Below are 26247 nucleotides of genomic sequence, written 5' to 3'. Positions count from 1 at the left end.
ATACACATAAATGCCCCTCTGGGGATTTCGATGTCCACGATCTTTCTATTGCTCTCAGAAGCCCAGATTTTTGATGTGCATTTACCTTTCCAGGTTTCCAGGGTCCTGAGATTATGTTGGAATAGGGATATGTTAAATAATTTATCTCAAAGAGCCCCTGCCCCTTGACAGATGCCTCCGAGCATTCTCTGGAGACATGGTGACCGTGGTCTGTCCTGGCCTTTCCTAGGCAGTAACGTGATGAGGTCTATTCATGGCGTGGGAGAGCTGATGACCCAGGTGGTGCTCCGGGGAGGAGGCTTTTTGCCTATGACTCCCATGGCCGCTGCCCCTGAAGGCAATGTGAAGCAGGCAGAGCCTGAGAAGGAGGACATCATGGTCATGGACACCAAGCTGAAGATCATTGAGATACTCCAGGTATCCACCAGCTGGAGCTGGGGCAGGGAGGGTGTGTCACAGGGGCACTGTTCAGATCCAGTCCCTCTGTTCTGATGGAGCCCAAGGCTTTCTGTGAAGAAAATGGGAGGAAATTCTTAGCTCATTCCTCCATGTCGTTTATGAGCTGGCTCCTCCTCTTCGGAGGCCGAGAAGTCCCCCTGTCTGCCACAGCAAGCTGTGTCCCAGGAAAGCCAGTGGTGTGATTCAACCTGAGTCCCACGGCTGAGAACCAGGGGAGCTGAAGGTATAAGTCTCAGTCTGAGGCCAAAGGCCCGAGAACCTGGAGCTCTGATAGGCAGGAGAAGATGAGTGTCCCAGCTCCAAAACAGGTGGATTTGGTCTTCCTCCACCTTTTGGCTCTATCCAGGCCCTCCATGGATTGAATGGTGTCCACTCACACTGGGTGAGAGCAGATCTTCTTTACTCAGTTCACTGATTGAAATGTCAATCTGTTCTGGAAACCCCCTCATAGATGTACCCAGAAATAAGGTTGTACCAGCTATCTAGGACCCGGTCAAGTTGGCATCTAAAATTAACCATCATAGTTACTTTTGTACAACACTGAGTTTGAGGCCCTGGGAAGATAGCAAATAGGATGTCCAACAGACAGTAGTAGGACACATTCACTGAGAGCATGGAGGCAGGCAAGAGATCTCTCTCCCTCCGGAAGAGGTGACGGCCCTTGGACTGGGAAAAGTTGCTGGGAGGGCTAAGCAGAGACAAGGGGAGAATGGAAGGAAGAATGTGAGTGAGATCCCTACATGATGTCAGCTGCTTGATCTTTCTTTTTAGTTCTAGCAGTAATCCTGGGAAAAGCAACCCTGTGTTGGAATAGAGGGTAAGGGAATACAGGAGGCAAAAGAAGAGGGTGTCCAAGAGTTTGTACCCAAACCAGGGGAAACAACCAGAAATAGGAAATAGGAACCAAGCTAATTTTCCATAGTAAAAACAATTTTTTTTTTGCTAATTATATTAAATCCAAAGCAGGCAACTTTACTCTTCTCAGTGTTAGGCCCAGAGTTGGCATTCAGTACTTACTGAAATAGAGTCTTGTGTGTTATAGACTCCATTTATGGAGCCAGGAGTGAGTGATTTAGTGTTCTAATTGTTAAATTAATTGCCAGGATGCTGAAGTTTACACTAGAGGCTAAGGTGCTATGGGCAGACTTCATATGCCCCATGGAAGTCTGCTGTTGTTAAAATGAGTGTTGAAATCTAAGCCAAATATTTGGCTCGCTTAGTGCTTAAGGTAATTGATGGAGCTGATACCAGGCCCTGCCAGTGTGTGGTGGCTTGGCAGAATCAAGGTGGTATGTTAATGTAACCAATCTGTTTCCATTTCCACTTGAATCTTTAGTTTATTTTGAATGTGAGGTTGGATTATAGGATCTCCTGCCTCCTGTGTATATTTAAGCGAGAGTTTGATGAAAGCAATTCCCAGACTTCAGAAACATCCTCCGGAAACAGCAGCCAAGAAGGGCCAAGTAATGTACCAGGTTAGTGATTCAGAATGGAATTTCAGCCATAGAATGGGACCTGGCTCTAAGGAAAATGGGAGAGAGCAAACAGTATCTTCTAGAGAAAGGGTAAAAATGGTTTTGATTATTGTGCCAGGGCATCCTCCTGGCACTTATTCTTTTTGAGCAGGGGAATAATTGACAGAGCCCAGATTCCTTCTGAGTTGGATCTTGTTTCCTTCCATCTTGGAGTGTCTTAATCATGCGACAGTTGAGGTTTCCAGCGTTGTGGTTACCCACCCCCACAAAAAATACCAAAATAAAAACAATAACAAAAAACTCTCCAGGAGACCTCTTGTCCGCTAGCAGCTTTTACTCATGTTGGAAGCTGTTCCCTGCCCAGGAACTAGTGGTGAAGGGAGAGGGTAGTAGTAGAAATAATCCCATCTACCAAACCCAAGCTTCCATGAGTGAGATCATCACTCTCCTTTACCAGGGGACCATGCAGTGAGGGAGGAAGGGGCAGGAATGTGGAATATGGGGTTAACGTCATCTGGGTTAGTCACTCTGTGTAGCTTTGCAATATAATGTCCTGGAAGATTTGGGGTTAACGCAACAGATTTACCCTGCAAAACTTAGGTATGAGTTCACCGGCAGCATGTTTGCAGGCCTTCCTGCATCTGAAGTGATATGTTCTAACTTTTCAGGTGCTCTTGACTTTGAACACATTGAAGAACAAGCAGAAGGCATCTTTGGAGGAAGGAAAGTATATTTTCAGTTACTGTTTTGTAGGTGGTTCTACAGTTGGGAAGTCTGCTCTTCCAGAGCTCTCAGAGGCCTTCCCTTTATTATGTTAGTAAATGTTTAGTCTCTGGGCTTAGGTTGTTTTGGTGCTATCTTTGGAACTGTTAGTACTCAAGTCAGAGTTATCTCAGTTGGCTTGATTGGGAGGAGGGAAAGAGAGAGAGATAGAGAGTATGTGAGAGTGTGTGTGTGTGTGTGTGTGTGTGTGTTTGTCCCACCTAGGACAGAAAGGATTTAAGGAGATTTCCCAGAATACCTACATTACAAGATTATTTTTACATAGTGAGGAAATGCAATCAAAAGAAAGAATAGAAAGAGAGAGGGGCTCAAAACAGAGTGAAGTTAGTAAGATCACGTCCTGCTACTGGGCTGTAATTTTATCCCTGAGCTCCTTACAGGCTATGCAACAAAAAAAGCAAAATCTGTTCTTTCATGATTTCTAATATTAATGTATGAGCCCCTTTAAAAAATAGCACACTGGTCAATTTTGACATAAGACATTATTATAATCATGGAACCCTTATACCTACAAGGATAAAATTTGGTATAAACACCCTATGCACGTAGTTCTTATAATTAGCACACTTGGTTTGATTATTTCTTTATAACATATTACTCCAAAAAACTTAAGGATTCAAACAACCACCATTTTATTAATACCTCTCACAGCCCTGTGGCTTGATTAACCTGGATGGTTCTTCTGCTGGTGGTCACTGTTGGGTCTGTCATACTGTAGTGAGGTGGTAACTGGGCTGGCACATCCAAGTTGCACTCACATTTCTGACATTATAGCAGAGATGCCTGCAAGGCCAGGACTTCTTTCTCTCTCTGTCCATGTGGATAACTTGGGCTTCTTTTCAGCATGGTGGCTGACTCAAAGAGCAAATGTTCTAAGAGGACAAGCCAACAGTATGCAAGTGCTAATTGGGCCTCTGCTTGCATTGCATTTCCTAGTATCTTATTGTTCAAGCAAATCCCGTGGCCAAGCTCAGTGTCAGTGTGGGAGGGGACTATGTAAGGGTTTGAATACTTTGTTGGGGCCCACCAGTGTTAATAGTCTACCTTCATGCTTAATATAAAACCTGTGAAATTTGACTTAGCAACATTATGTACTATGATGGAAGATGTTTTTCTGAAACTTAAACAAGGTGTTGTGAGTTTATCTTAATACAGGTTCCATGTGCTGTGTGATCACTCAGCTCTCCCGCCATTTTCCTCATATTAAACAGCACTGAAACCTTCACACCTTTTTGGAATACACAGCATGAATACAGTATTTATAAAGTCCTCTCTGTGCTTTTCTTATTAGCCAGCAACCATGAAGGTTCCACCATTTGTCGTTCATTTGACTCTAAACCCGATATAGGTGCAGACCCAATAATTGACTGGCAGTGCTCAGTTATGGAGTAGTCTGCCATTTGATCTAGTTTATGCTTATTAATATTTAATATAGTCAAGCATGGTGGTGCATACCTGTAGTCCCAACTGCTCAGCGTGCTGAGGCAGGAGGATCGTTTGAGCATAGGAGTTTGAATTCCGCCTGGGCAACATAGCAAGACCTCATCTCTAAAAAAAAAAAAAAAAAATACATAAACTAATAAGAGAAACACATCCTCTTGCAGTTCTCAGACCACATATGAAGCCCAGCAGAACACCCTATGTAGATGTTGAGAATCTGGTTCTGATGCTAGTCTTGTCACTTTAGGAGGGGAGGGACTTTGGCTTAAAATTTGACTTATCTTTTATTATGACATCTTACTTGTCTCCTCACCTCACAATATAGTTGAAGATGAAGCAAGGCTGTATTGTTAAAGGAGCTAATGAAAAGTGAAATTGCTTGTCTGGAGATCATAGTGCTAGAAATCTAACTAGGTTAGGTGCATCTGGGTCCAAGGTATGTGAGAGGAGGCATTTGTGATTCATTTGGTCTTTCCCCCTCCTTCTACTCCTTTAGCGAGGAGAACACTCCACTGGACTTGGACGATCACGGCGGCAGAACCTTTCTCCGTGTCTTGCTCCACCTGACGATGCATGACTACCCACCCCTGGTGTCCGGGGCCCTGCAGCTCCTCTTCCGACACTTTAGCCAGAGGCAGGAGGTGCTCCAGGCCTTCAAACAGGTAGCTCAGGTCACCCACGTGTGTGTTGTCTGTCCAAGAAGCTGTTGTGTGCACCTAATGGATTGCATTCATTAAGGTTCAACTGCTGGTTACCAGCCAAGATGTGGACAACTACAAACAGATCAAACAAGACTTGGATCAACTGAGATCCATCGTGGAAAAGTCAGAGCTTTGGGTGTACAAAGGGCAGGGCCCTGATGAAACCATGGATGGTGCATCTGGCGAAAATGAACATAAGAAAACGGAGGTGAGTGAAACACAGGTTAGGCTGCCAAAGTAGATGGATGGGCTTGTCAAAACTAGTGAGCATCGTCCTCTGGTTTTAGGTATAAATGTGATAGAATGGGATTTATTTTCAAGAGATCTGCTTGTTAAGTCGCTAAGATCACAGCTGTTGGCCTAGGAAATAAGCTACGAATCAGAGTTTAGCTATGTCTCCCGTGCAGCCTCAGACTGTGTAGAAGAGACTTCGACATTGAGTGAATTAGCACCAGGTTTCCCTTACAGACCCACTTGGGAATCGACCTGTTCTCTAGCCGTGGCCCAGCCCACTATCCCCTCCCAAGGAAACCCATAGCAAGTAGGTAGATGAGTGGGGCATAAACCCAGCATGACTATTGGAAAACAGTGCAGAACTCCCTTTCTTTCATAAAGGTTGATGCTAGCTGTAACAAACTGACAGTAGCCCATGAGTTGTACAGATCACATTTGTGTTCACTTTGGTTCCTAGGAGGGAAATAACAAGTCACAAAAGCATGAAAGCACCAGCAGCTACAACTACAGAGTGGTCAAAGAGGTAAGCTCCTCCCCCACCACTGTTTTTCCCTTCTTTATGAATTCTCTAAGGAGCTTTAGTTTGTGATAGTCAAGTTGAAGGTACACACATTTGAGCTTTTTTCTTCGTGTGGTTTAACAGGGAGAAAGTAGAGCTCAGAGGTTAAGCTCATGGGTTTCGCCATCAGAGCTGGGCTCCACACCCAGCTGTTCTTATTATTATTTGTGTCCTCAGCTTCCTCACTGTTTATAGGTGCTACCTTTTATAGGCACCACATATTTCTGAAGCTTTACAATTGAAGGAAGGACTAATTGAGAAAACTGTCAGGGGTCATCTAAGTGCCTGGCACACAGCGTCCCCACTGAGAGCTGTAGTTCTTTAGAAACCTTTGCGTAAGCTGGTTCATATTGGGAGGCTGGGAGCTTTGTGTGTTTTACCCCCGAACGAACTCTTCCCAGGGTCTCAGCAATGATGCCAGGTCATTTCCATTTTAAGCGATGTCTCTGAAACTTGTCCCACTGGTTGTTGAAGCCATTATCCCCTGCTTATTCTGAAAGACGTGCCCTTAGTCTTATGGATTTGGCTTGATGGAATCAACAGAAATGCCACATACTGAAGGAATTTCGTTGTAGTTTTTAATGCATTATAATCCCCTTTGCCTCCCTGCCCACCACCACCCCCTGCAATCTTTTTTCCAGCTGTAGTTCCTAGTTTTCTGAGACTGATTCCTTTCTTTCTACTAGATTTTGATTCGGCTCAGCAAACTCTGTGTTCAGGAGAGTGCCTCGGTGAGAAAGAGCAGGAAGCAGCAGCAGCGTCTGCTCCGGAACATGGGCGCGCACGCCGTGGTGCTGGAGCTGCTGCAGATTCCCTATGAGAAGGTGAGTGGGGCCTCACGCTCAACAGCTGCTCCCAGGATGGGGCGGATCCTTGGGTTTCACCAAACCCTTCACATCTGGATATTGTTGGTGAAGAAACGCATCCAGTGTGACTATTGTGACTACAAAGCAATTTCAGGTATTGATATGAAACAGAGCATCTGAAAAATAAAGTACAGTCACCCGTGAATAATCCTCATCCCCAGTTTTAAGATTCTGTAAAGAAAGAGAGTCCATTTATTCTCCATACTCCCAAGCCACACTGGATAGAGACATCTTAGTCTGTGTCAGAGCTTAGACCTCTGTCTACCCACGGGTTGGTGTGTTTCAATTTCATTTGCAATGTGACTCAAGCAATTTAAGTAACACCAGCTGTTAAGTGCATGTGGGAACATGGGATGTGCCCACTTTTGAGGTCCTCACTGAGATGCTGACATCTGCTTAAGTATTTGGATTTATCAGGTGATGCTTTGATGTAGGTCTTTTCTGTTGTTGGAAGTTGTACTTTGCCTCTAATTTTTCACATAAGTATTTGTCATTGATACATGTTTGATTTACAGAGGCAGGAGCAGGCTGACAGTGCTTTGAGTGAATGTAGGCTGACAAGACGCTTATGAAGTCATTCGTTGAAGCCTACAAGACCCACTGGGATATTTGTGTGGTGCCCACTTGACAGATGAGGAGACTGAGGCTTGGGGGGGCGTTTAGAGGTAAAGGGCTCAGACTCAGGTCTCTTGAGTTGACTATTAACTGCTAGAGAGACTGATTTGCTAGAGAAGAGTCACCTGATGAAGGCTCATTTCTAGGTGCTTGCAGAGTGCCAGGTGCTATGCGGAGGCCTTTATACATATTATTAGCTCATGCCATCCTCAAGACACATGGATGAGATGGGTGGTGCTATCTTCAGCCCCATTTTAGATGAGAGAGCTGCATGGATGGCACAGTAGCTTGCATGGATGGCACAGCTATGTGCAGTGAAACTGACTCCACTTCACTGTGGAGCTGGGGCCTGCTGCCTTCCCTGTGCCTGTCGCTTTTCATTCTAGGAAATTTCTTGCAAAAGGAACCTCCTCCTCAGTCATGGGGACCATATGAATTGGGCAGGTCAGGCCTTTCAATAGCTACAAATACAGTCCAAGCGTAATCCCTGTCATACGTATAATACATAGCTAACTTGCAGTTGATACAGATGTGCATATCATCCAAACTTTGCCTATCATTTAGACTAGAACCAACAAGCTGATCTACCTCCTCGTGTGTAAGGAATGCGAGGGGATCATTTACTGACCGTAGTGTTGTCTCATAATATCATCAGTTTCCCTAATGAGTGTCATGCCTTCATAGAGCAGGATTAATCTACAGGTAACCAGATGTGGTTGGAATTGGTGACTCAAAGGCAGAATATCATGTGTGTGTGTGTATATGTGTGTGTGCACATGCACGCTTTTATTTACTTTTGGATGGGCACGGACTTCCAAAGAATGGTGGGGGAATCCTCCACAGGTAACCTCTTGTGACTTGATGTCTTTGGGGCTTGCTTGCCTTGGAAAAATCCACTTCACACCACAAAGGTTCTTCACTTAGCTTGTGCACAGCAGATTCCTTTTATACAGAAGAACTGGAGGCATGTAGAACTATTTAAGGTTACTGCTGTCAACCAGCAGTGGCTGTCTGTCCCAAGCCCTCTGATTTCTTAGAGCTAGAAGGTTCACCACTCCTCCTGTTAATAAGGGACAAATGTAATCCACATTATGTTGTCCTGGGACTTGCTATTAATGTCCTTTTAAATTCTCCTCTGTTTTGGTTTGATTATCAAAGCTGGGAGCTCACCTTCCTCCCACAGCTCTGTTTTATCACAGAATTATTTTTCTAGACCAGGGGTTAGCAAACTACAAGCATGGGCCAAATCTAATCCACCACCCGTTTTGAACAGCATATCAGCTAAGAATGGTTATTACATTTTAAAATAGTCACATAAGTACCTATATAACGTCCTTGATATTCCCTCTATACCCACAAAGCCCAAAGTATGTGCTGCCTTGCCCTTTAAGAAAAAGTTTGGTGACCTCAGTCTAGCCCAGAACCAATAGCTAACATTTACAGAGTAATCACTGTCTAAGCACTTCATGTGACTTTTCTCATTTAATCTTCATAGCAATCATATGAAGTGTGCACTTTTGTTATCTCCTTTTCATGGATGAGTAAACAGCAACACTGAGAGGCTAAGAAATGTGCTTCAGGTCACACAGCCAGGAAGTTGGAGATCTGGGATAAGAGGAACGTAGTCGGGTTTGGGGACCTGCATTCCTACCTGCTATCCTCTCTTGCCTCTGAAATGAGGTGATAGCTGTGAAGATTTAGGAAGACTATTGTGGGCTGTAAAATATGAAGGATGATTTCCATTTTAGAAATTCTTGTTCTGTTTTTACTTTCTTAAATGTTTGCTTGTTTAGAATTGGACACAATGGTCATGGGTTTTATAGAATTGGCTTCTTATGGAATATTTAACTCTACAAATACTGAGTTTATGCTATTAATGTATGAATCAGATAATCCAACCATGTGAAATGCCAGGGAGGGTATTATCACCATTTTGCAGATGGGAAAACTAAGTCTGAGGTTAAAAATTGTACTTGAGATGATAAAGGAGTTATGGCAGGCACAGTTGCTCTAATGTATAATCTAAGGAGATTTCCAGTTTGCCATGTGAGCTGATGGCAAAAGTTAATGTCTAATAGGTTGGACAACTTAAAAAGGTGAACCCAAGAGGGAAAATGACTACTCAGCATCAGTGAGGAAGTCAGCCCCTGTTCTGTTGTCAGTCCCTTTGTTTATTTTAAAATTTCTATTATTTTATTTTTTATTAGAGATGGGGGTCTCACTGTGTTGGCCAGGCTGTTCTCAAACTCCTGCCCTCTAGTGATTCATCCAAAGGGGTAGGATTACAGGGATGAGCCACTGTGCCCAGCCAGTCCCTGTCTTTAGAAGTAGGGGATTCAGAAGTTTCAGTCCTTGCTAGATAATGGACTTGTGCATGCCTTCTATTAGCCTTCACTCTGCAGTGCTCCCTCCCACCCAAATAAGATCTTCACTTTCATCAGTGAGCATAGACAAGTTACTGGCTTCTTTTCAGAGTCAGCAGTGTAGCCCCTCAATATTTACCCACAACAGGCCCCCAGTAAACACCTTCTGACTCCCACGTTAGCAGGAGGTGTTGGGTATAGGAGAAGCTGGTCTCCTGGCCCAGCAATCAGTGCTTTTATCTCTCTCCTCCCACACAGGCCGAAGATACCAAGATGCAAGAGATAATGAGGCTGGCTCATGAATTTTTGCAGAATTTCTGTGCAGGCAACCAGCAGAATCAAGCTTTGCTACATAAACACATAAACCTGTTTCTCAACCCAGGGGTAAGACTTGAGGCCAGTCTCCAAATCTGTGGAGGGAGGAGGGCAGGGAAGAGGGAGGAGGAACAGCTTGTTCTTTGGCTGTTGTGGCTTCTGGGGCTTATTATAATGCAACATTCATTCCAAAGGGGAACATTTTCATCACTTATCAGGAGGACATAAATACTCATCTTTTGGGGATGGAATGGCAGGAGTTGGGGAGGGGAAAAGGAGGAAGGTGAGATAGATAAAGTAAGATAAGATACATATCTCTATTTTCCTAGTCAAGTCCTTCATTGTATCAAACTCCAGCAATACAGAAGTGCTGAATCTCCTGCCACATCTTCCTGAGGTCATGTGTAGAGTTTTCTGTGGCTATATATACTATAGTATCTCCATATCAAACATATCTATAATACATCTTAGTTTGTTAAATATATTTCTGAAAGTATATTAAATGTATTATGGGTTTTGTAAAGAAAAATGATGCACTCTACACATTGTCTTGTGTTCTGCTTTTCTCACTTACCACATTATGGCTGCCTTTGCAAATCAGAGAGATATAAATTTTTCTCATTCTTTTGATGGCTAAATGACATTCCATAGAATGGCTGTAACTTTTAAAAAACCATTCTCATATTAATGGACAGTTAGGCAATGTCTGATTTTTAGCTTTGTAAACAGTACTGCAAAGGACATCTTTGTGCATGTGCACACTCACTCAGTAGTACTGCTAACACTTTCCAGAAAAGGAGTGCTGAATTGTAGGATTAATATAGGTTGAGCATCCCAGATCTGAAAATCTGAAATCTGAAACGCTCCAAAATTCAAAACTTTTGAGTGCCAGTGTGATGCTCAAAGGAAATACTCATTGGAGCATTTCAGATTTTAGATGTTTGGATTTGGGATGCTCAACCAGGAGACAATAATGCAAATATTCCCAAATCCAAAATGTGAAATCCTTGTGCTCCCAAGCATTTTGGATAAGAGATAGTCAACCTGTGTTCCCTTGGTGTCATGTTAAAAGAAAGAAAAGTCAAAAGATAAAAGGATTAAATCCTCCACCTCACCCCAAACGTAAAACTCAATAACTATGGGTAAAAAGTGAAAAATAAACCTTCTAGAAGGTAATATGCATGGCTGTGTGGTAAGCAAAATTTTCTTACAAGGTATGCAAAGAACACTAATTATTTTTGAAAATTGATAAATTGGACTTATTTTAAGAACTTCTGTTTGTCCACTGACACCATTAAGAGCATCCAAAGGCAAGGCAGAGAGTAAGAGACATTTGCAGTGCACGTTCTCAACAAAGAATTCGTATCCAGAATGTACATAACACACTCAAAAAAGTCACTAAGGAAAAGTTGACCTTTTAAAAATAGGCCAGGTGTGGTGGCTGGTGCCTATAATCCTAGCACTTTGGGAGGCCAAGGCAGGCAGATCACTTGAGGTCAGGAGTTTGAGACCAGCCTGGCCAACATGGTGAAACCTTGTCTCTATTAAAAATACAAAAATTTGCTGGGTATGATGGTGAGCACCTGTAATTCCAGCTACTTGGAGGCTGAGGCAGGAAAATAGCTTGAACTCAGGAGGTCGAGGTTGCAGTGAACCGAGATTGCACCACTACACTCCAGCCTGGGTGACAGAGAAAGACTCTATCTCAAATAAATAAATAAATAAATAAATAAATAAATAAATAAATAAATAAATAAATATGTAAAGGCAAAAAACTTGAACAGACACCCTGTTGGAGAGGATATCCAAATGGCCAATAAATGTGACAAAGTGTTCAGCATGATTAGACATTAGAGAAATGCAAATTAAGTTATGTTTAGCCACAGTAAGCTGTGGCTAAAATTTAACAGACTGACAATACTAAGTGTTGACAAGGATAGGAACAACTGGAATGTAGAATGCAAGTTGTTAACATCTTTTGAAAGCTGTCAGTATCTTCTAAAGCCAAACATACTCATACTTTGCGACCCAGCAATTCTATTCTTGGACCCAACAGAAGTATGGGTTTAAGTACACCAGAAGGCATCTGTAAGAATGTTCACAGCAACTCTAGTATTTGTAATACTAGTAATGTTTCTATCTATTAAAACTGGATCCTACTCCAAATGTCCTTCAACCATAGAATAAAGATATTGTCATATATTCATGCAATACAACTTATATATCAGTGAAAAAGAGTGCAAGAGGTTTAAGAACAGGCAAAACTAATCTAGTTATACAAGTCAAAATAGTAGTTAAATTGTGAGATAAGGCATAAAGGAGACCTGTTTTGTTTCTTGATCTGGGTGCTCAAGGTCCCTTTGTAATCTGTTCAGCTGAATGCTAATGAGTTGTTTATTTTTCTGTATGTTTATTTATATGTCAATGAAAAAAGCTTACTAAAAAGGTAGTGCAGAAGCAAGAATGAGAGAAATCTATCTTCATGGGTTTAAATGCTTCTCTTGTGTGTGTTTTCAGTGAACTCTTCTTTTCTCACTTTTTAATCTGTTCTATCAGCTTTTTGACCTGTCCCTGTGCTCTTTTCCTCACTCTTGTGTCAGATCCTGGAGGCAGTAACCATGCAGCACATCTTCATGAACAATTTCCAGCTTTGCAGTGAGATCAACGAGAGAGTCGTTCAGCACTTCGTTCACTGCATAGAGACTCACGGTCGGAACGTCCAGTATATAAAGTTCTTACAGACAATTGTCAAGGCAGAAGGGAAATTTATTAAAAAATGCCAAGACATGGTTATGGCTGAGGTGATTGTTATATATTCTATATACCTCCATCTGGTGTTCTGTAGAAATTTTAAAATTATTTAATCTTATCTGTATGAACTTGCACCCTCTTCAGGAGCCATACAGAAGGACAGAAAGTAATTGTGTGTGCATATGTGTGTGTCATCTCTTGTGTGAGCTTAAGTTGTAGATATAGACAAGAATCTGATCTGATATTTCATAGCAACCAGTTTGCTCTAAGGAAGGATGGCTTGGATTTTTCTGACAGGGGACAGAAAGAGGAATAAGGAACTGAATTATAGGGAATGGAGATAAAATGTAGTCAGGACCCAATGAGCCAGAACAACTTCCATTCTTGTGGATTATGAATTTTTTTAAATTTTTCACATAATTAATTAGATTGAAAAAATTTTGCCTGATGCTTCTTGAGGAGCAGTTGGTCTATGCAATCAAGGAAAAGTCTTACTTGGTTTATTACGGATTCACTTTGATTTACAATCTTGTCTATGTATATGGTTCCATTGGCAGGGAGGGTAGTGTGATTAAGAGTTGGGGCCAGCATGGTGGCTCATGCCTGTAATCTCAGCTCTTTGGGAGGCTGAGGCAGGAGGATCACTTGAGGCCAGGAGTACGAGACCAGCCTGGGCAAGATAGTAAGACCCTTGTTTCTACAAAAAATTTAAAAAATTAACTGAGTGTAGTGGCATGTGCCTGTAGTCCCAGTTACAGAGGAAGATCCCTTGAGCCCAGGAGTTTGAGGTTGCAGTGAGCTATGATGGCACCCACTATACTCCAGCCTGGGCAAAAGAATGAGACATTGTCTCTTAGAAAAAAAAAAAAAGGAGAGAATCGGCTCAACCTGGGATACAAATGTCACCTGAACCCCTTCACCGTAGGGTGCCATGAGATACGTTACTTGACCTCTCAACTCCTCAGTGAACTTTTCTATAAAATGAAGTTACAGCAGATTTCACTTTAAAGAGTTGATATGCGGAGTAAATGAGATAACGATGATATTAATGCCTAACACTTTTTGGAAGGCTGCCGTACTCTAGGCACAGTCCTAAGCAATTTGTCTATAATTATTTATTTAATATACATAGTACTGTGAGTTAGCTATTGTATTTGTCCCGGTTTCACAGATGAAGAAACTGAGATACAGTGAAGTTAGGAAGTTCATCTAAAGAGTTTATCTTGGTATCTGACATCTAATAATTAGAGCTCATAAGGGTTAGTCATTAGTAAGTATTGACCATGTTTATTTTGACTTCTGTGCCAGCCCTCTCAGTTTTTTTGTACTTCATGTACTGCTGATGAAATTGATTTATTCTTAAATAGATTTGCAAGAAGCCACATCTTAGAGGACAAGTTATAAACAGGAGTACCTCAACCTTTTGAAGAGTAAGTGTGGAGAGGAAGGCATATCTTAATTAAAAGTAATTTGTGATTGAAGAGATAAGATGGCAGATGAAAGAATTGTAAAGGGGATACATTGTAAAGCATAAAAATAAGATGGAGGCAGGGCACACTGGCTCACACCTATAATCCCAGCACTTTGGGAGGCCGAGGCGGGTGAATCACCTGAGGTTCAGAGTTCGAGACCAGCCTAGCCAACATGGAGAAACCCCGTCTCTACTAAAAATACAAAATTAGCCACGCATGGTGGTGCATCCCTGTAATCCCAGCTACTCAGGAGGCTGAAGCAGGAGAATTGCTTGAACCAACCCGAGAGGCGGAGGTTGCAGTGAGCCGAGATCATGCCATTGCACTCCAGCCTGGGCAACAAGAGTGAAACTCCATCTTGGAAAAAAAAAAAAAAGATGGAAACATTTAAAAAGAAATATCATAGCCTAATTGGTAGTTTTGGAAATACAAGTGCAAGCTTGCAATCTCTATTTCCACTTGATACATTAATGCTGGTATGCAGACTTTCTCTCCCCCTAATAGCTTTTTAGGGCCAGTGTGGTATTTCTGTATCTGTGGACTAAAATTATGATGCTGAAGATTTCTAGTTGTTCAGTTATATAAATGAACGAAGTCAAAATAGGTAAGACTGATTTGGGAAGATAAATGCTAACAGAACCTCTCTCTTTCTCTGTGAATAGATTTTTTTCACGCTGCCCCACCCCTGCAAGCTTGTAATCTAAACCCACCCTGTTCTTTATGTAGCTGGTCAATTCAGGAGAGGATGTCCTCGTGTTCTACAACGACAGAGCCTCTTTCCAGACTCTGATCCAGATGATGCGGTCAGAGCGGGATCGGATGGATGAGAACAGCCCTCTCATGTACCACATCCACTTGGTCGAGCTTCTGGCTGTGTGCACAGAGGGTAAGAATGTCTACACAGAGATCAAGTGCAACTCCCTGCTCCCTCTGGATGACATCGTTCGCGTGGTGACCCATGAGGACTGCATCCCTGAGGTGAGCGAGCCCCGCCTGGCTGTGCCCTTCTCGTCCCTATGTGGTGCCTTCTGTCGTGGCTCACTGGGAGACATCATGGTGGCTGGCCTTGGGGAGCCCTAACGGTTCTGAAAGCTGCAGCTCATTTTGTAGTGGGATTTCAGTTCCCTAAAACATGTTCTCGAGCATTGATTTTGCATAAAAGGAACACGAGAGAAGTTAGTCATTCCTTCTGTATCTTTAAGAAGAGTGAGGAAAAAAGCTTCAGCTCTGTGGAACTAATTTAGCCTGTTGAGCAAAGGGGATGTGACCTGAATGAACTTCTCAAAAATGTGACGAAAAGTAGGTTGAGATCTAGATCGTATGATTGTTAAGACTTAGTAAGTTAATTCTTTAAAACAAAAACCCTTACTACAGAAATAATGGCCATTACAAAAAATTTAGGAACTACAGACAATCAATTAAAAAATAATAATAATGAATCCCTAAGTTTTGAAGTTAATCCTTCCAGGCTTCCTTTTTTCCTACTCATAGATTATATTGATTAATAATGAAAAAATGGATTGTAAAGTATATATTTCATGATTTATAAAGTATATATTTTATGATATATAAAGTATATTGTAAAGTATATATTATATGTTTGACAATGTGTAATAGTTTGTAGTACACATTTATATTACATTAAATATATATGACACATATATATTGTTTTTAGGTTTTTTTGAAAAGCTAATAACAGTCATGTGTCGCTTAGTGGTGGGGATATGTTTTGAGAAATGCATTCTTAGTTGATTTCCTCATTGTGCAAACATCGTACAGCACACTTACGCAAACCTAGATGGCACAGCCTGCTACACACCTCGGCTGTATGGTCCGGCCTCTTGCTCCCAGGCTACAAACATGCACAACATGTGGCTGTCTCAGTACTGAAGACAATTATAACACAATTGTATTTATGTATCTAAACATTGAAAAGTTCCAGTAGAAATTGGGTATTATAATCTTATGGGTCTCTGTTGTGTATGAGACCCATCATTGACCAAAATGTCATTATTCAGTACCTGACCATACTCTTTGAAAAGTTCAAAAATCAAAGACTGTAAATTTAGGGGTAAACCATGAAAAGTCTTATAATCTGTTTTCCCACCCACCCTACAGAAAATAATTTATTATGTTCTTGTGTATTTTTCTAGAATTTTGCACATAAACACATATATTATATATACTTTACCCCCCCCCCCCCCCGTTTTTTTAAATGCAAAAGATGATACTTTAGGTACACAGTTCTGTACCTTAACACTGTAACTTCTCTTCATACCAGTTCATAAAGAGATGTCAGATTGTTTTTACAGTTGCATAAAATTCCATTGTATGGATGTACTGTCATGGCCCTTTGTGTTTAACTAATTTATGATATAATGAGATAGTAATGAATAATCGCTCTAATAAGAAAGCAATGAGATTGCATTTTTTTCACAGTCTTGGCCACAGTATATTATCAAACTTTTGGATTCTCATATATCTGGCAGGTGAAAATGGTCATTTCAACGAAGTTTTAATTTACATTTCTCTTGTTATGGATAAAGAAGGTAGAGTTATAACTAGCATTAGGGATGAGAGAGAAGCATAGTGTTATAACAAGCATTAGTTTGTTTTTTACCCTTTTTTATTTGAAATACAACAGAAATGCAAAAAAGTACATAAATCTCAATTGTATACTAAAGGAACAATAGAACAATTATAAAGAGAACAGCTTTGTAATTGCCACCCAGGTCAAGAAATATGCAAAAACCTCCCCCATTCCCCTTTCCTGTCCTCACCTCCCCCAAGGGCTGTCTCCTGAGGATAACCACAAGCTGACTTTTATGTAATCCTGCAGTTGCTTTTCTGTATACATCCCTCAACAATATAGTTTAGTTTTGTGAGGTTTTGGACTTCTTCTGTGTATCATTCCATGCCTTCTTAAGTTCAGCTCTGTGTTGTTAAGGTTGATCCACCCTGACATGTAGCTGTGTCCATTTCCTTTGCTTTGAAGCATTCCTTTCTATCATGGCACCATGATAGGATTTTCCATTCTTCTACTGATGCTCGTTTTAGTTGTTTCCAGCTTTTGGCTGTTAGGATCATGCATACATCCTGGCCCACACGTGTACACTTCTGTCCAGGGTGTGTGGATAGTCAGAAGTGGAAGTGCTGGATCATAGGCGGTGCATTTCTTCAATTTGATGTGACACAGTCCAGTTGTTTTCAGCATAGTTGCTCCAGTTAACATTCCTCCTCCCAACCCTGCTAACATTTGCTATCATCAGACCCTTTATTATTTTTTTTTCAATTTGATGGTTGTATAATAGTACTGCATACTAGCTTAATTTTTAGAAGCTTCATGGAGATATTTGCAGATATGATTCACTTGTTTAAAGTGTACAATTGAGTGGTTTTTAATATATTCACAGAGTTGTGCAATCACCATCACAATATAGTTACAGAATATTTTCATCATCCCAAAAAGAAACCCCATGCCCATTAGCAGTCACTTCCCATTTCCTGCCAACCCCCCAATCCTAGGCAACTGCTCATCTTTCTGAATATATGGATTTGCCTATTTGAGACATTTCATGGAATCATGCAACATATGGTCTTTTACGACTGGATTTTTTCACCTACATGATTTTTCTCAAGGCTCACGCAAGTCTTAGCATGTATCAGCACTTCGTTCTTTTATGTTGCAGAGTAATTTTCTATTCTGTACATACACCACATTTTGTGTGTCCATCAGTCAGTTGATGTGGATTTGGATTGTTTCCACTTTTTGACTATTGTGAATCATGCTGCTATGCACACTTGTATACAGGATTTTGTATAGACACGTTTTCATTAACCATAGTGATTTTAATGTCTGTGTCCTTGATTCCTAATTGAAGTTGAGCCCCTTGCTGTGTGTGTGTGTGTGTGTGTGTGTGTGTGTGTGTGTGTGTGTGTGTTTGATGTTTGATATTCCTTTAAGAAATATCTGATCCAGTTTTTTGCCTCCCTTTTCTCTGGGGATGTCTGTCTTATAAGCACAGATGTAGGGGCATTCTTCATTGGAACATGCCTTGCAGGTATCTTCTCCCAACTTGTGCCCATTTAACTCTCCAGTGGTGCCTTTTTATGAACAGAAATTCTTAATTTCAAGTAATCAAACTTGTCCCTCTTCTATGGTCAGAGGTTTTACCTCATTCTTTCCCTTGAGGTCATGAACATATTCTCTTCCAAAAGCTTTATGGTTTTGGATTTTATAATTGTGAATTTCAAATGTCAGAAAATCATAGAAGTAAGACTTGGCAGTGGGGAATGGGATGACCATTTTGATCTGTCCTTCTTGCTGTGAAGTTGAAGCAGCTAATCAGTTCCATACAAACCAAGATGGTTTTTCAGAAGAGCTTCTTTCTATCTTGCAGGTTAAAATCGCATACATTAACTTCCTGAATCACTGCTATGTGGACACAGAGGTGGAAATGAAGGAGATTTACACCAGCAATCACATGTGGAAATTGTTTGAGAATTTCCTTGTAGACATCTGCAGGGTAAGCCTTTTGGAACTAAGGAGGCAGAGTTGGAGAGTGAGAGGTGTGTGTGTGTGTGTGTGTGTGTGTGTGTGTGTGTGTGTGTGTAGCATCTTCGTGCACACATGAAGAAAACAGCTGCATCATTTCTACTCTAATTTGTGGCATGCAGAGGCACTTGTGACTCTTTTCTCATGTCTCATTTCTTCCTTTTTTTTTTTTCCCCTTTGAGATGGAGTCTTGCTCTGTCACCTAGGCTGGAGTGCAGTGGCACAATCTCAGTTCACTGCAACCTCTGCCCTTCCTGGGCTCAAGCAATTCTCCTGCCTCAGCCTCCTGAGTAGCTGGGATTACAAGCACCTGCCACCATGCCTGGCTAATTTTTGTGTTTTTAGTAGAAACAGGGTTTCACCATGTTGGCCAGGCTGGTCTCGAACTCCTGACCTCAAATGATCTGCCCACCTCAGCCTCCCAAAGTGCTGGGATTACAAGTGCGAGCCACCACACCTGGCCATTCTTCCTATCTTTTGCTCTTAGCCACGAATGGATGTTATTTATCAAGCTTCACGGAGGAGAGGTTATTTCTAGTTTTCATGTCACCCCTGTGGATTGGTTGATGAATGATAACCTGGGCATATTAAAAATCAATTTCTAAGGATTTATTTTCCTTGGTAATATGTCTGTGCTTGAAGGGCACTTCCCTGAGCTTGAGCATTTGTCTCCTGCAATCTGGTCTTGAGGATTCTGCAAAACTCTTCACCTTCCATTTATTGCTTTCCTGGCTCAGCCTCAAGAGTGGCCTTCAAGATACTTGATTTGGTTTTGCATTGAGCTTAATACTCATGCGAAAGCCACAAGACTGCCACATAGCAAAACATACCACAGATTTAATATGAGTTTTGTGATGGTGGATTTGGGGGAGCGGGGTAGATTAAAAGATTGTTTAGAAGATAATTGTCACATACATCCCAATTTCAGAAACATTGTGATGTTAAGATGCATTATAGAATCCTAGAATGTGGTATTTTCTGCTTGACTGTATGATTGCTAGTATGAGACAAGGAGCCTGTAAGAACTTATTTTCCTTCTGAATGAGAACCCTATTTAATAATATTTGGTCAGGTGTTGGTTTCACAGACGTATTTTTTTAAAAATCTCAAACTCCTCCTAGTTTTTTAATCCCATTAGCCTAGGGATTTTGGCTTGGAATGGCAGGCCTGATTTATTTCTTTAAATCAGTGCTCTGAAATTTTCTGTAAAGGACCAGATAGTAAATATGTTCAGCTTTCTGGGCCATTCATCTCTTTCATGACTACTCGGTTCTGCCCTTCTAGCATGAAAGTAGTCATGGCAAGCAGGTTTGGCTGTGTTCCAATAAAACTTTATAAAGATAATTACTGGCCCTTATTTTGCCAATCCTTGCATTAAATTACTTAGAAATGCTGTAAAATCAGCTATTAATTTCATTCTTTGAATATGTTCTCAGACTGTCTAGTTTTAAGGTCAGAACATGAGAGTCTCTTAAGAACACTTGATTTTTATGTCCTTCATTCTTTTCAGTATAAGCAATTTTATATCTTAAATTATAAAACTTGATTTTTTAAAAAATGTGCTAACCCTCTCCATGGCAAATCTTATTCTAGGCGGCAGACTTAAGTAGAGTACGGGTGAAACTGAAGGTGTCTCCTCACCCCAAAACATGTATAGTCAGTTATTCTGAAATATGGCTTGCTATTTTGAACAATATTGTGTATTGGTAAGATTTTAATTGAATGGAAGATTGTTGTAGGATTGGAGCATGGTCAGGCCAAGCATGGTGGCTCACACCTGTAATCCCAGTACTTTGGGAGACCTAGGTGGGCAGATCCCTTAAGCCCAGGAGTTCGAGACTAGCCTGGCCAACGTGGCGAAACCCCATGTCTACTAAAAAAAATACAAAATTAGCCGGGCATGGTGGTGTGCACCTGTAATCCCAGCTACTTGGGAGGCTGAGGCACGAGAATCGCTTGAACCTGGGAAATGAAGGCTGCAGTGAGCCAAGATCATGCCACTGTACTCCCTCCTGGGTGACAGAGTGAGACTCTGTCTCAAAAAAAAAAANTTTTGAACAATATTGTGTATTGGTAAGATTTTAATTGAATGGAAGATTGTTGTAGGATTGGAGCATGGTCAGGCCAAGCATGGTGGCTCACACCTGTAATCCCAGTACTTTGGGAGACCTAGGTGGGCAGATCCCTTAAGCCCAGGAGTTCGAGACTAGCCTGGCCAACGTGGCGAAACCCCATGTCTACTAAAAAAAATACAAAAATTAGCCGGGCATGGTGGTGTGCACCTGTAATCCCAGCTACTTGGGAGGCTGAGGCACGAGAATCGCTTGAACCTGGGAAATGAAGGCTGCAGTGAGCCAAGATCATGCCACTGTACTCCCTCCTGGGTGACAGAGTGAGACTCTGTCTCAAAAAAAAAAAAAAAAAAAAAAAAAAAAAAAAAAAAAGGATTGGAGACGGTCAGGTCCATAGGACCTCAGTAACATATTTGACTGTCTTGATTATTTGGATAAGGAAACCATGGTCTAGACCAGAGGAATGGATTACTCAGGAGAGCAGTTTTCTTTTAGGGGAAATTTAAGACACCTGTAGTGACTGTGCTTCTCACTGCCCTTCGGGGTTTTGGATTTTCCAGACACACGTAGGAAGTTGCAAGTGGTGGCCTTGGTGGTCTCATACCCATTTTAATGTTTGTGATTTTGCTTCATGTTGTCTGAGCTGATCTGCTTTCCTTTTTTTCGTGATTTATATTTTATTATTGTGATTCCTTAAGGGGAGAAATATTGGCCAGCAGGCCTTTACCTTTCATTTGTTAAAAGTAACCCACAGGAGGGAGTCGCAGATTTCTTAATGTTTGGTGTAGGTTTTGGTGTCATGCTTAACATATACCCACTTATCTTCCAGGCCTGTAACAACACTAGTGACAGGAAACATGCAGACTCCATTTTGGAGAAGTACGTCACCGAAATCGTCATGAGTATTGTTACTACTTTCTTCAGCTCTCCCTTCTCAGACCAGAGTACAACTTTACAGGTAATAAATACCAGCGTCAAGCAGAGTGTTCATGATACACCTTCGGCAGTTGGGCAAGATGTGAATTTGGGTGTGAGCAACTGTAAATGAACTGGTCTGCAAAGCATTAATAAAAGATACATTTCTCTTGGGGGAAGATAGCTTTGATGGGATTTCTTGGCTAAAGAAGTACCTGGGGATATTTTCTTATATTGGATGGTTCTGTTAATTGTTGATTTTCTCCTTAAAATCTTTTCTGGTTTTTTGGTCCTTCAGTCTTCTCCTTCCCTGCCCTCCAATTCTAGAGATAACATTTATAAAACATCTAGCACAGTGCCTGACACAGAGTAGGTGCTTAATAAATGGTAGCCTGTACTATTTCTGTTAGACTATAAGCTACATGAGGACAAAGTTATGCCTTATATGCATGATCATCTCATATACTAGTCTATCCCTTGTACCTGGCGTTGTGACTGACAACAAGTTGCTAATTTATTGAACAAATGAATAAATTAGACTCAGGAGAGCAGTAGAGATCAGAGATAAACATGTACTGGTTGAAGCCTTAGCCAGGAAAATGAAGTGGTAAACGAAAAGGGACCTGGAGAGGACACAAATAATGGATGATGGGATGTAAAAGAGGCAGAGGAAGGTCAGGAGTTTTCATGCAGGCAGGATGCGATTTGGGAGTCTGTGGGACCTCAGGAATGAAGAAAGGGGAGGATTTTAGGAAAAAAGCTGATGATGGGCCATCATGTTCTTTTGCTCTTCCAAGAGGTTGAGTGAGCTGATGTCACCTGTATTAGTCCATTTTCACACTGCTGATAAAGACATACCCAAGACTAGGCAATTTACAAAAGAAAGAGGTTTAGTGGACTCACAGTTCCATGTGGCTGGGGAGGCCTCACAGTCATGGTAGACGGTGAAGGCTACGTCCCACATGGCAGCAGACTAGAGAAGAGAACTTGTGCAGGGAAACTCCCCTTTATAAAACCATCAGATCTTGCAAGATTCATTCACTATCACGAGAACAGCATGGGAAAGACCCACCCCATGATTCAGTTACCTCCCACCAGGTCCCTCCCACAACATGTGGAAATTGTAGGAGCTACAATTCAAGATGAAATTTGGGTAGGGACACAGCCAAACCATATCCCACCTGATTGCCTGTTACATTCGGATAGTTAGTAGGCAGCTACTCTTATCCTTTTAATCGTCTTTTGTACACCAAGGTGTCAAATAGGGGCAGAGCAGGTGTTCCAGGAATACGGTTCAGTGGAGTTATTTTAGTCAAGGGATATTTCTTTCTTTGACCTGGGCTATTGGGTTCCCATCCCAAATCCAGCACTTACTGGCTAATAGGGCAGGTAATAATGCCACTGCTTACTTCACAGGGTGATGGTGAAGGCTAAATGAGATATGTATAAAGTGCTTAGCACAGAGCTTGGCATGCAGGAAGTGCCTGGGGTAAACAACCATTCTCACTGGGCCCTTTGAATTAGCTTCAGAGCTAACAAGCAGCCACAAAACTCGGACTAAATTCTAGGTTCCCCTGGCCAGTTTGCCAGGCTCCCTCTGCTCCTGTCCTCTATTAGGAACACAGCTTACTATCTTAGGTGGCTGCAGGGAGTAGGACAGAAAGAAGGCAATGAGATTCTGGCTCCCAGGTGAACTTCATGGAAAGAACATGGAGGTTTGCCATCAGAGAGACCCTTGCAGTTCACTTCCTGCTTTGCCATCACTTCTCTTTTCTTTTGGATAATTTCTTTTATTCTTGCTGGGCCTTTGTTTTTCCTGTGTGACGGGAAGGTAATTCCAAGTCACCGAATTGTTCACTGAGGCCTGAATGAGATCGTACGTGAAATGTCTCACACATAGTTTGCCCTTAATAAATGAAAGTTATCTGAACCATGTTTATCAGGGAGGTTCTGAAGTTTTAGTTAATCTATTTTATTTTCTTATAATAGACTTCCTTTTTCCCCTGACACTTTCTATTTTCTTTAATCTCAGAGACCTCTTCTGGGGTTTTCAATACTTTTTTCTTTACTATATTAACTTCCACTGTTTTTAGAGGGGCTATGCAAGTTGTCTCCTCTCAAATGAAAGACGAGTTGAATAGTGCAGCATACGTGGCTATCTATCTTTGCCTTGCTGGTCCAAAACTACGCTTTTAATGGAAACCAAAACTATAATTTTTTCATGTACTCAGAAAGTCAGTGTCAAATTGATTCAGTGGATATTTGAGTACTCTTACTTTAAAATGAGTACAAATTTATACCTTTGTAGAAAGGAATAAATCTTCTCATGTAACTTCTAAGTACTCATCATAATAAATGAATATTTATAAAGAGTAACCATCTGAATTCTCTTTATGTCGTTGAGGACCTTGCCAGAAATAAAGAAGTAGCATTCTAGGTGAGATTCACTTATCAGTTTGTTTTGCCGATTAAAATATGGATTCTACTCAATGGATACAATGTCTGGAAGGAACTTTGGGGTCCATCTGCCTCAATCCACTTATTTTATACGTTGGATGAAACTGGAGTTCAGAGAGGTGAAGTAATTTTGCTTAAAGTCATGCAGCTGCTTGGTAACTGGATAAGAATACCAGTCTTTGAATTGTGGATCCATTGCTCCTTCTCGTGCTCAAAGTTAGTTAAAATAGCATCAAGTTAATGCATTGCCCTAAAATGCTTCTGAATTGCCCTCCCTTGGCTAGGTAACTTATGGAATTTAGCTCTTATCCAGGCATCCCCTCTCACACTTGCCTCAGGGTCCATTAACAACAATGTCTATCTCGGGTCTGGGGTCCCGTGGTTCAAGACAATGTCTGTCTCTGATCAGCTCATCAGTAGTCTATAAATAAAAGTCTGTTTTTCACATTGCCTCTTTCGGCTTCTTGCAGACTCGCCAGCCTGTCTTTGTGCAACTGCTGCAAGGAGTGTTCAGAGTTTACCACTGCAACTGGTTAATGCCAAGCCAAAAAGCCTCCGTGGAGAGCTGTATTCGGGTGCTGTCTGATGTAGGTAAGATACCAAGTCAGTTTGGATATACGTGATGAAAATGAATTGTCTGACAGTGGTAAGGCTGCCATTTATTGAGCACTCATTACAACTCTTCTAAAGTTACAAAGACAGGAAGTTTCAGAGTCAGACCTGGAACCAAGGTCTTCTTGATTACTGGGCTTCTTTTTTTTATCTACCAAGCCAGCATTTCCCAAAGGAAGAGCCAGTGAGTCCTAAGTCAGATAGGCCTCGAAGAACAAGCTTCCGTGGTTGTTAGGCAATTCTTGGCAAGTCATGATACACACAGCTTATTCAAGGCCCTGGGAAGTCCCTCATTCAAGAAACTAATTTGTTTAATCCAGCAAATGTACTTGACCATATGGAAACTTTTTCCTGGAAAGCACCTGTCACATCCTAAGGAACACCCTTTCTCAGAAATGGTGCACTGCTCCCTTCTTCCCCTTGAGGAGAAATGATTCTCCATTTCCTCTGTGACTCCCCTCCTGTACCACCTCTCATAGGCAGCGTTTGAAAGGAAGTTAGGAAAATTTCTTTTTCCTTCATCCTGACTTTATCAGATTCCATGACTTGACCCATTACCCACCCCCTATTAATGCTGTGCAAAGAGGTAAGCTTCCTGCCTGAAGTTAAGAAGAGAGTCCTCCAGGCAGGTAACAAGAAGAGCAAAGCAGGTGTAGTTCTTAGTACTATTTAGTGGCTGTCCAGCAAGTGTCAATTGTGTAGGTAAGATATCAAGTCAGTTTGGATATACTTTGGGAGATATGTATAATCTATATTAGGACCTGTTGCCTAATTTCAGTAGTCTGTGGCCCAGTTCCTTTACTCTCATATGGTGGGTGTTGATGTCTTTTTATTATTGGTGTGGCGGCATTTTGCAGTCATAAATTAGGTTTTGGAAAATATATACATGACAGGTTCATTGTGTTAGAGCTTAGAAACAGGGCCCTGCAAGGGAATTCCCAGATAATCCTATACTTTTTCCATACACGATTATCTATCATAAAGAATATACTTGGTGAACTAACGTGGAAGTAGAAAGCCAAATACCACGCATTCTCACTTAAAAGTGGGAGCTAAATATTGGGTCCACATGGATGTAAAGATGGGGAATACTAGAGGGGGAAAGAGGGAAAAGGGCTGAAAAACTACCTGTTGGGTGCTGGGCATGGTGGCTCACACCTGTAATCCCACCACTTTGGGAGACTGAGACAGGCGGATCACCTGAGGTTGGGAGTTCGAGACCAGCCTGACCAACATGGAGAAACCCCGTCTCTACTAAAAATACAAAATTAGCCTGGCATGGTGGCGCATGCCTGTAATCCCAGTTACTGAGGAGGCTGAGGCAGGAGAATTGCTTGAACCTGGGAGGCAGAGGTTGTGGTGAGCTGAGATCACACCACTGGTGGCACTCCAGCCTGGGCAACAGAGCACAGCGCTGTCTCAAAAAAACAAAACTATCTGTTGGGTACTCTGTGTTCTATCTGGCCGATGGATTCGATCAGCATTAAGCAATACACCTTTGCAACAAACCTGCGTGTGTACCCCCTGGTTCTAAGATAAAAGTTGGGAAAAAAAAAAAAAAAGATCTGCTTATTGAGGCCAAAGAAAATGTAAGAGAAAGTCC

General features: G+C 41.6%; 1 protein-coding gene across 11 annotated transcripts in view; it reads left to right on the top strand.

Moving 5' to 3' along the window:
* The window catches only part of ITPR1 (inositol 1,4,5-trisphosphate receptor type 1), a 361669-nt gene that overhangs the window by 187258 nt on the left and 148164 nt on the right, over positions 1–26247 (top strand). For all 11 annotated transcript variants that reach the window (XM_017870725.1, XM_017870723.1, XM_017870722.1 and 8 more), the window contains 13 exons: positions 230–417; positions 1796–1934; positions 2603–2657; positions 4654–4819; positions 4896–5066; positions 5550–5615; positions 6338–6475; positions 9754–9879; positions 12411–12611; positions 14760–15011; positions 18434–18559; positions 21490–21618; positions 24503–24623. In XM_017870725.1, the coding sequence (XP_017726214.1) occupies positions 230–417; positions 1796–1934; positions 2603–2657; positions 4654–4819; positions 4896–5066; positions 5550–5615; positions 6338–6475; positions 9754–9879; positions 12411–12611; positions 14760–15011; positions 18434–18559; positions 21490–21618; positions 24503–24623 (1878 nt within the window). The remainder of the gene's footprint in view (positions 1–229; positions 418–1795; positions 1935–2602; positions 2658–4653; positions 4820–4895; positions 5067–5549; positions 5616–6337; positions 6476–9753; positions 9880–12410; positions 12612–14759; positions 15012–18433; positions 18560–21489; positions 21619–24502; positions 24624–26247) is intronic.

Source organism: Rhinopithecus bieti, unplaced genomic scaffold (assembly GCF_001698545.2).
Source record: "Rhinopithecus bieti isolate Rb0 unplaced genomic scaffold, ASM169854v2 scaffold_5101, whole genome shotgun sequence".
Lineage (NCBI taxonomy): Eukaryota > Metazoa > Chordata > Mammalia > Primates > Cercopithecidae > Rhinopithecus > Rhinopithecus bieti.
Note: the sequence above shows the minus strand (reverse complement) of the source record. Positions and strands in the feature narration are given on the sequence as shown.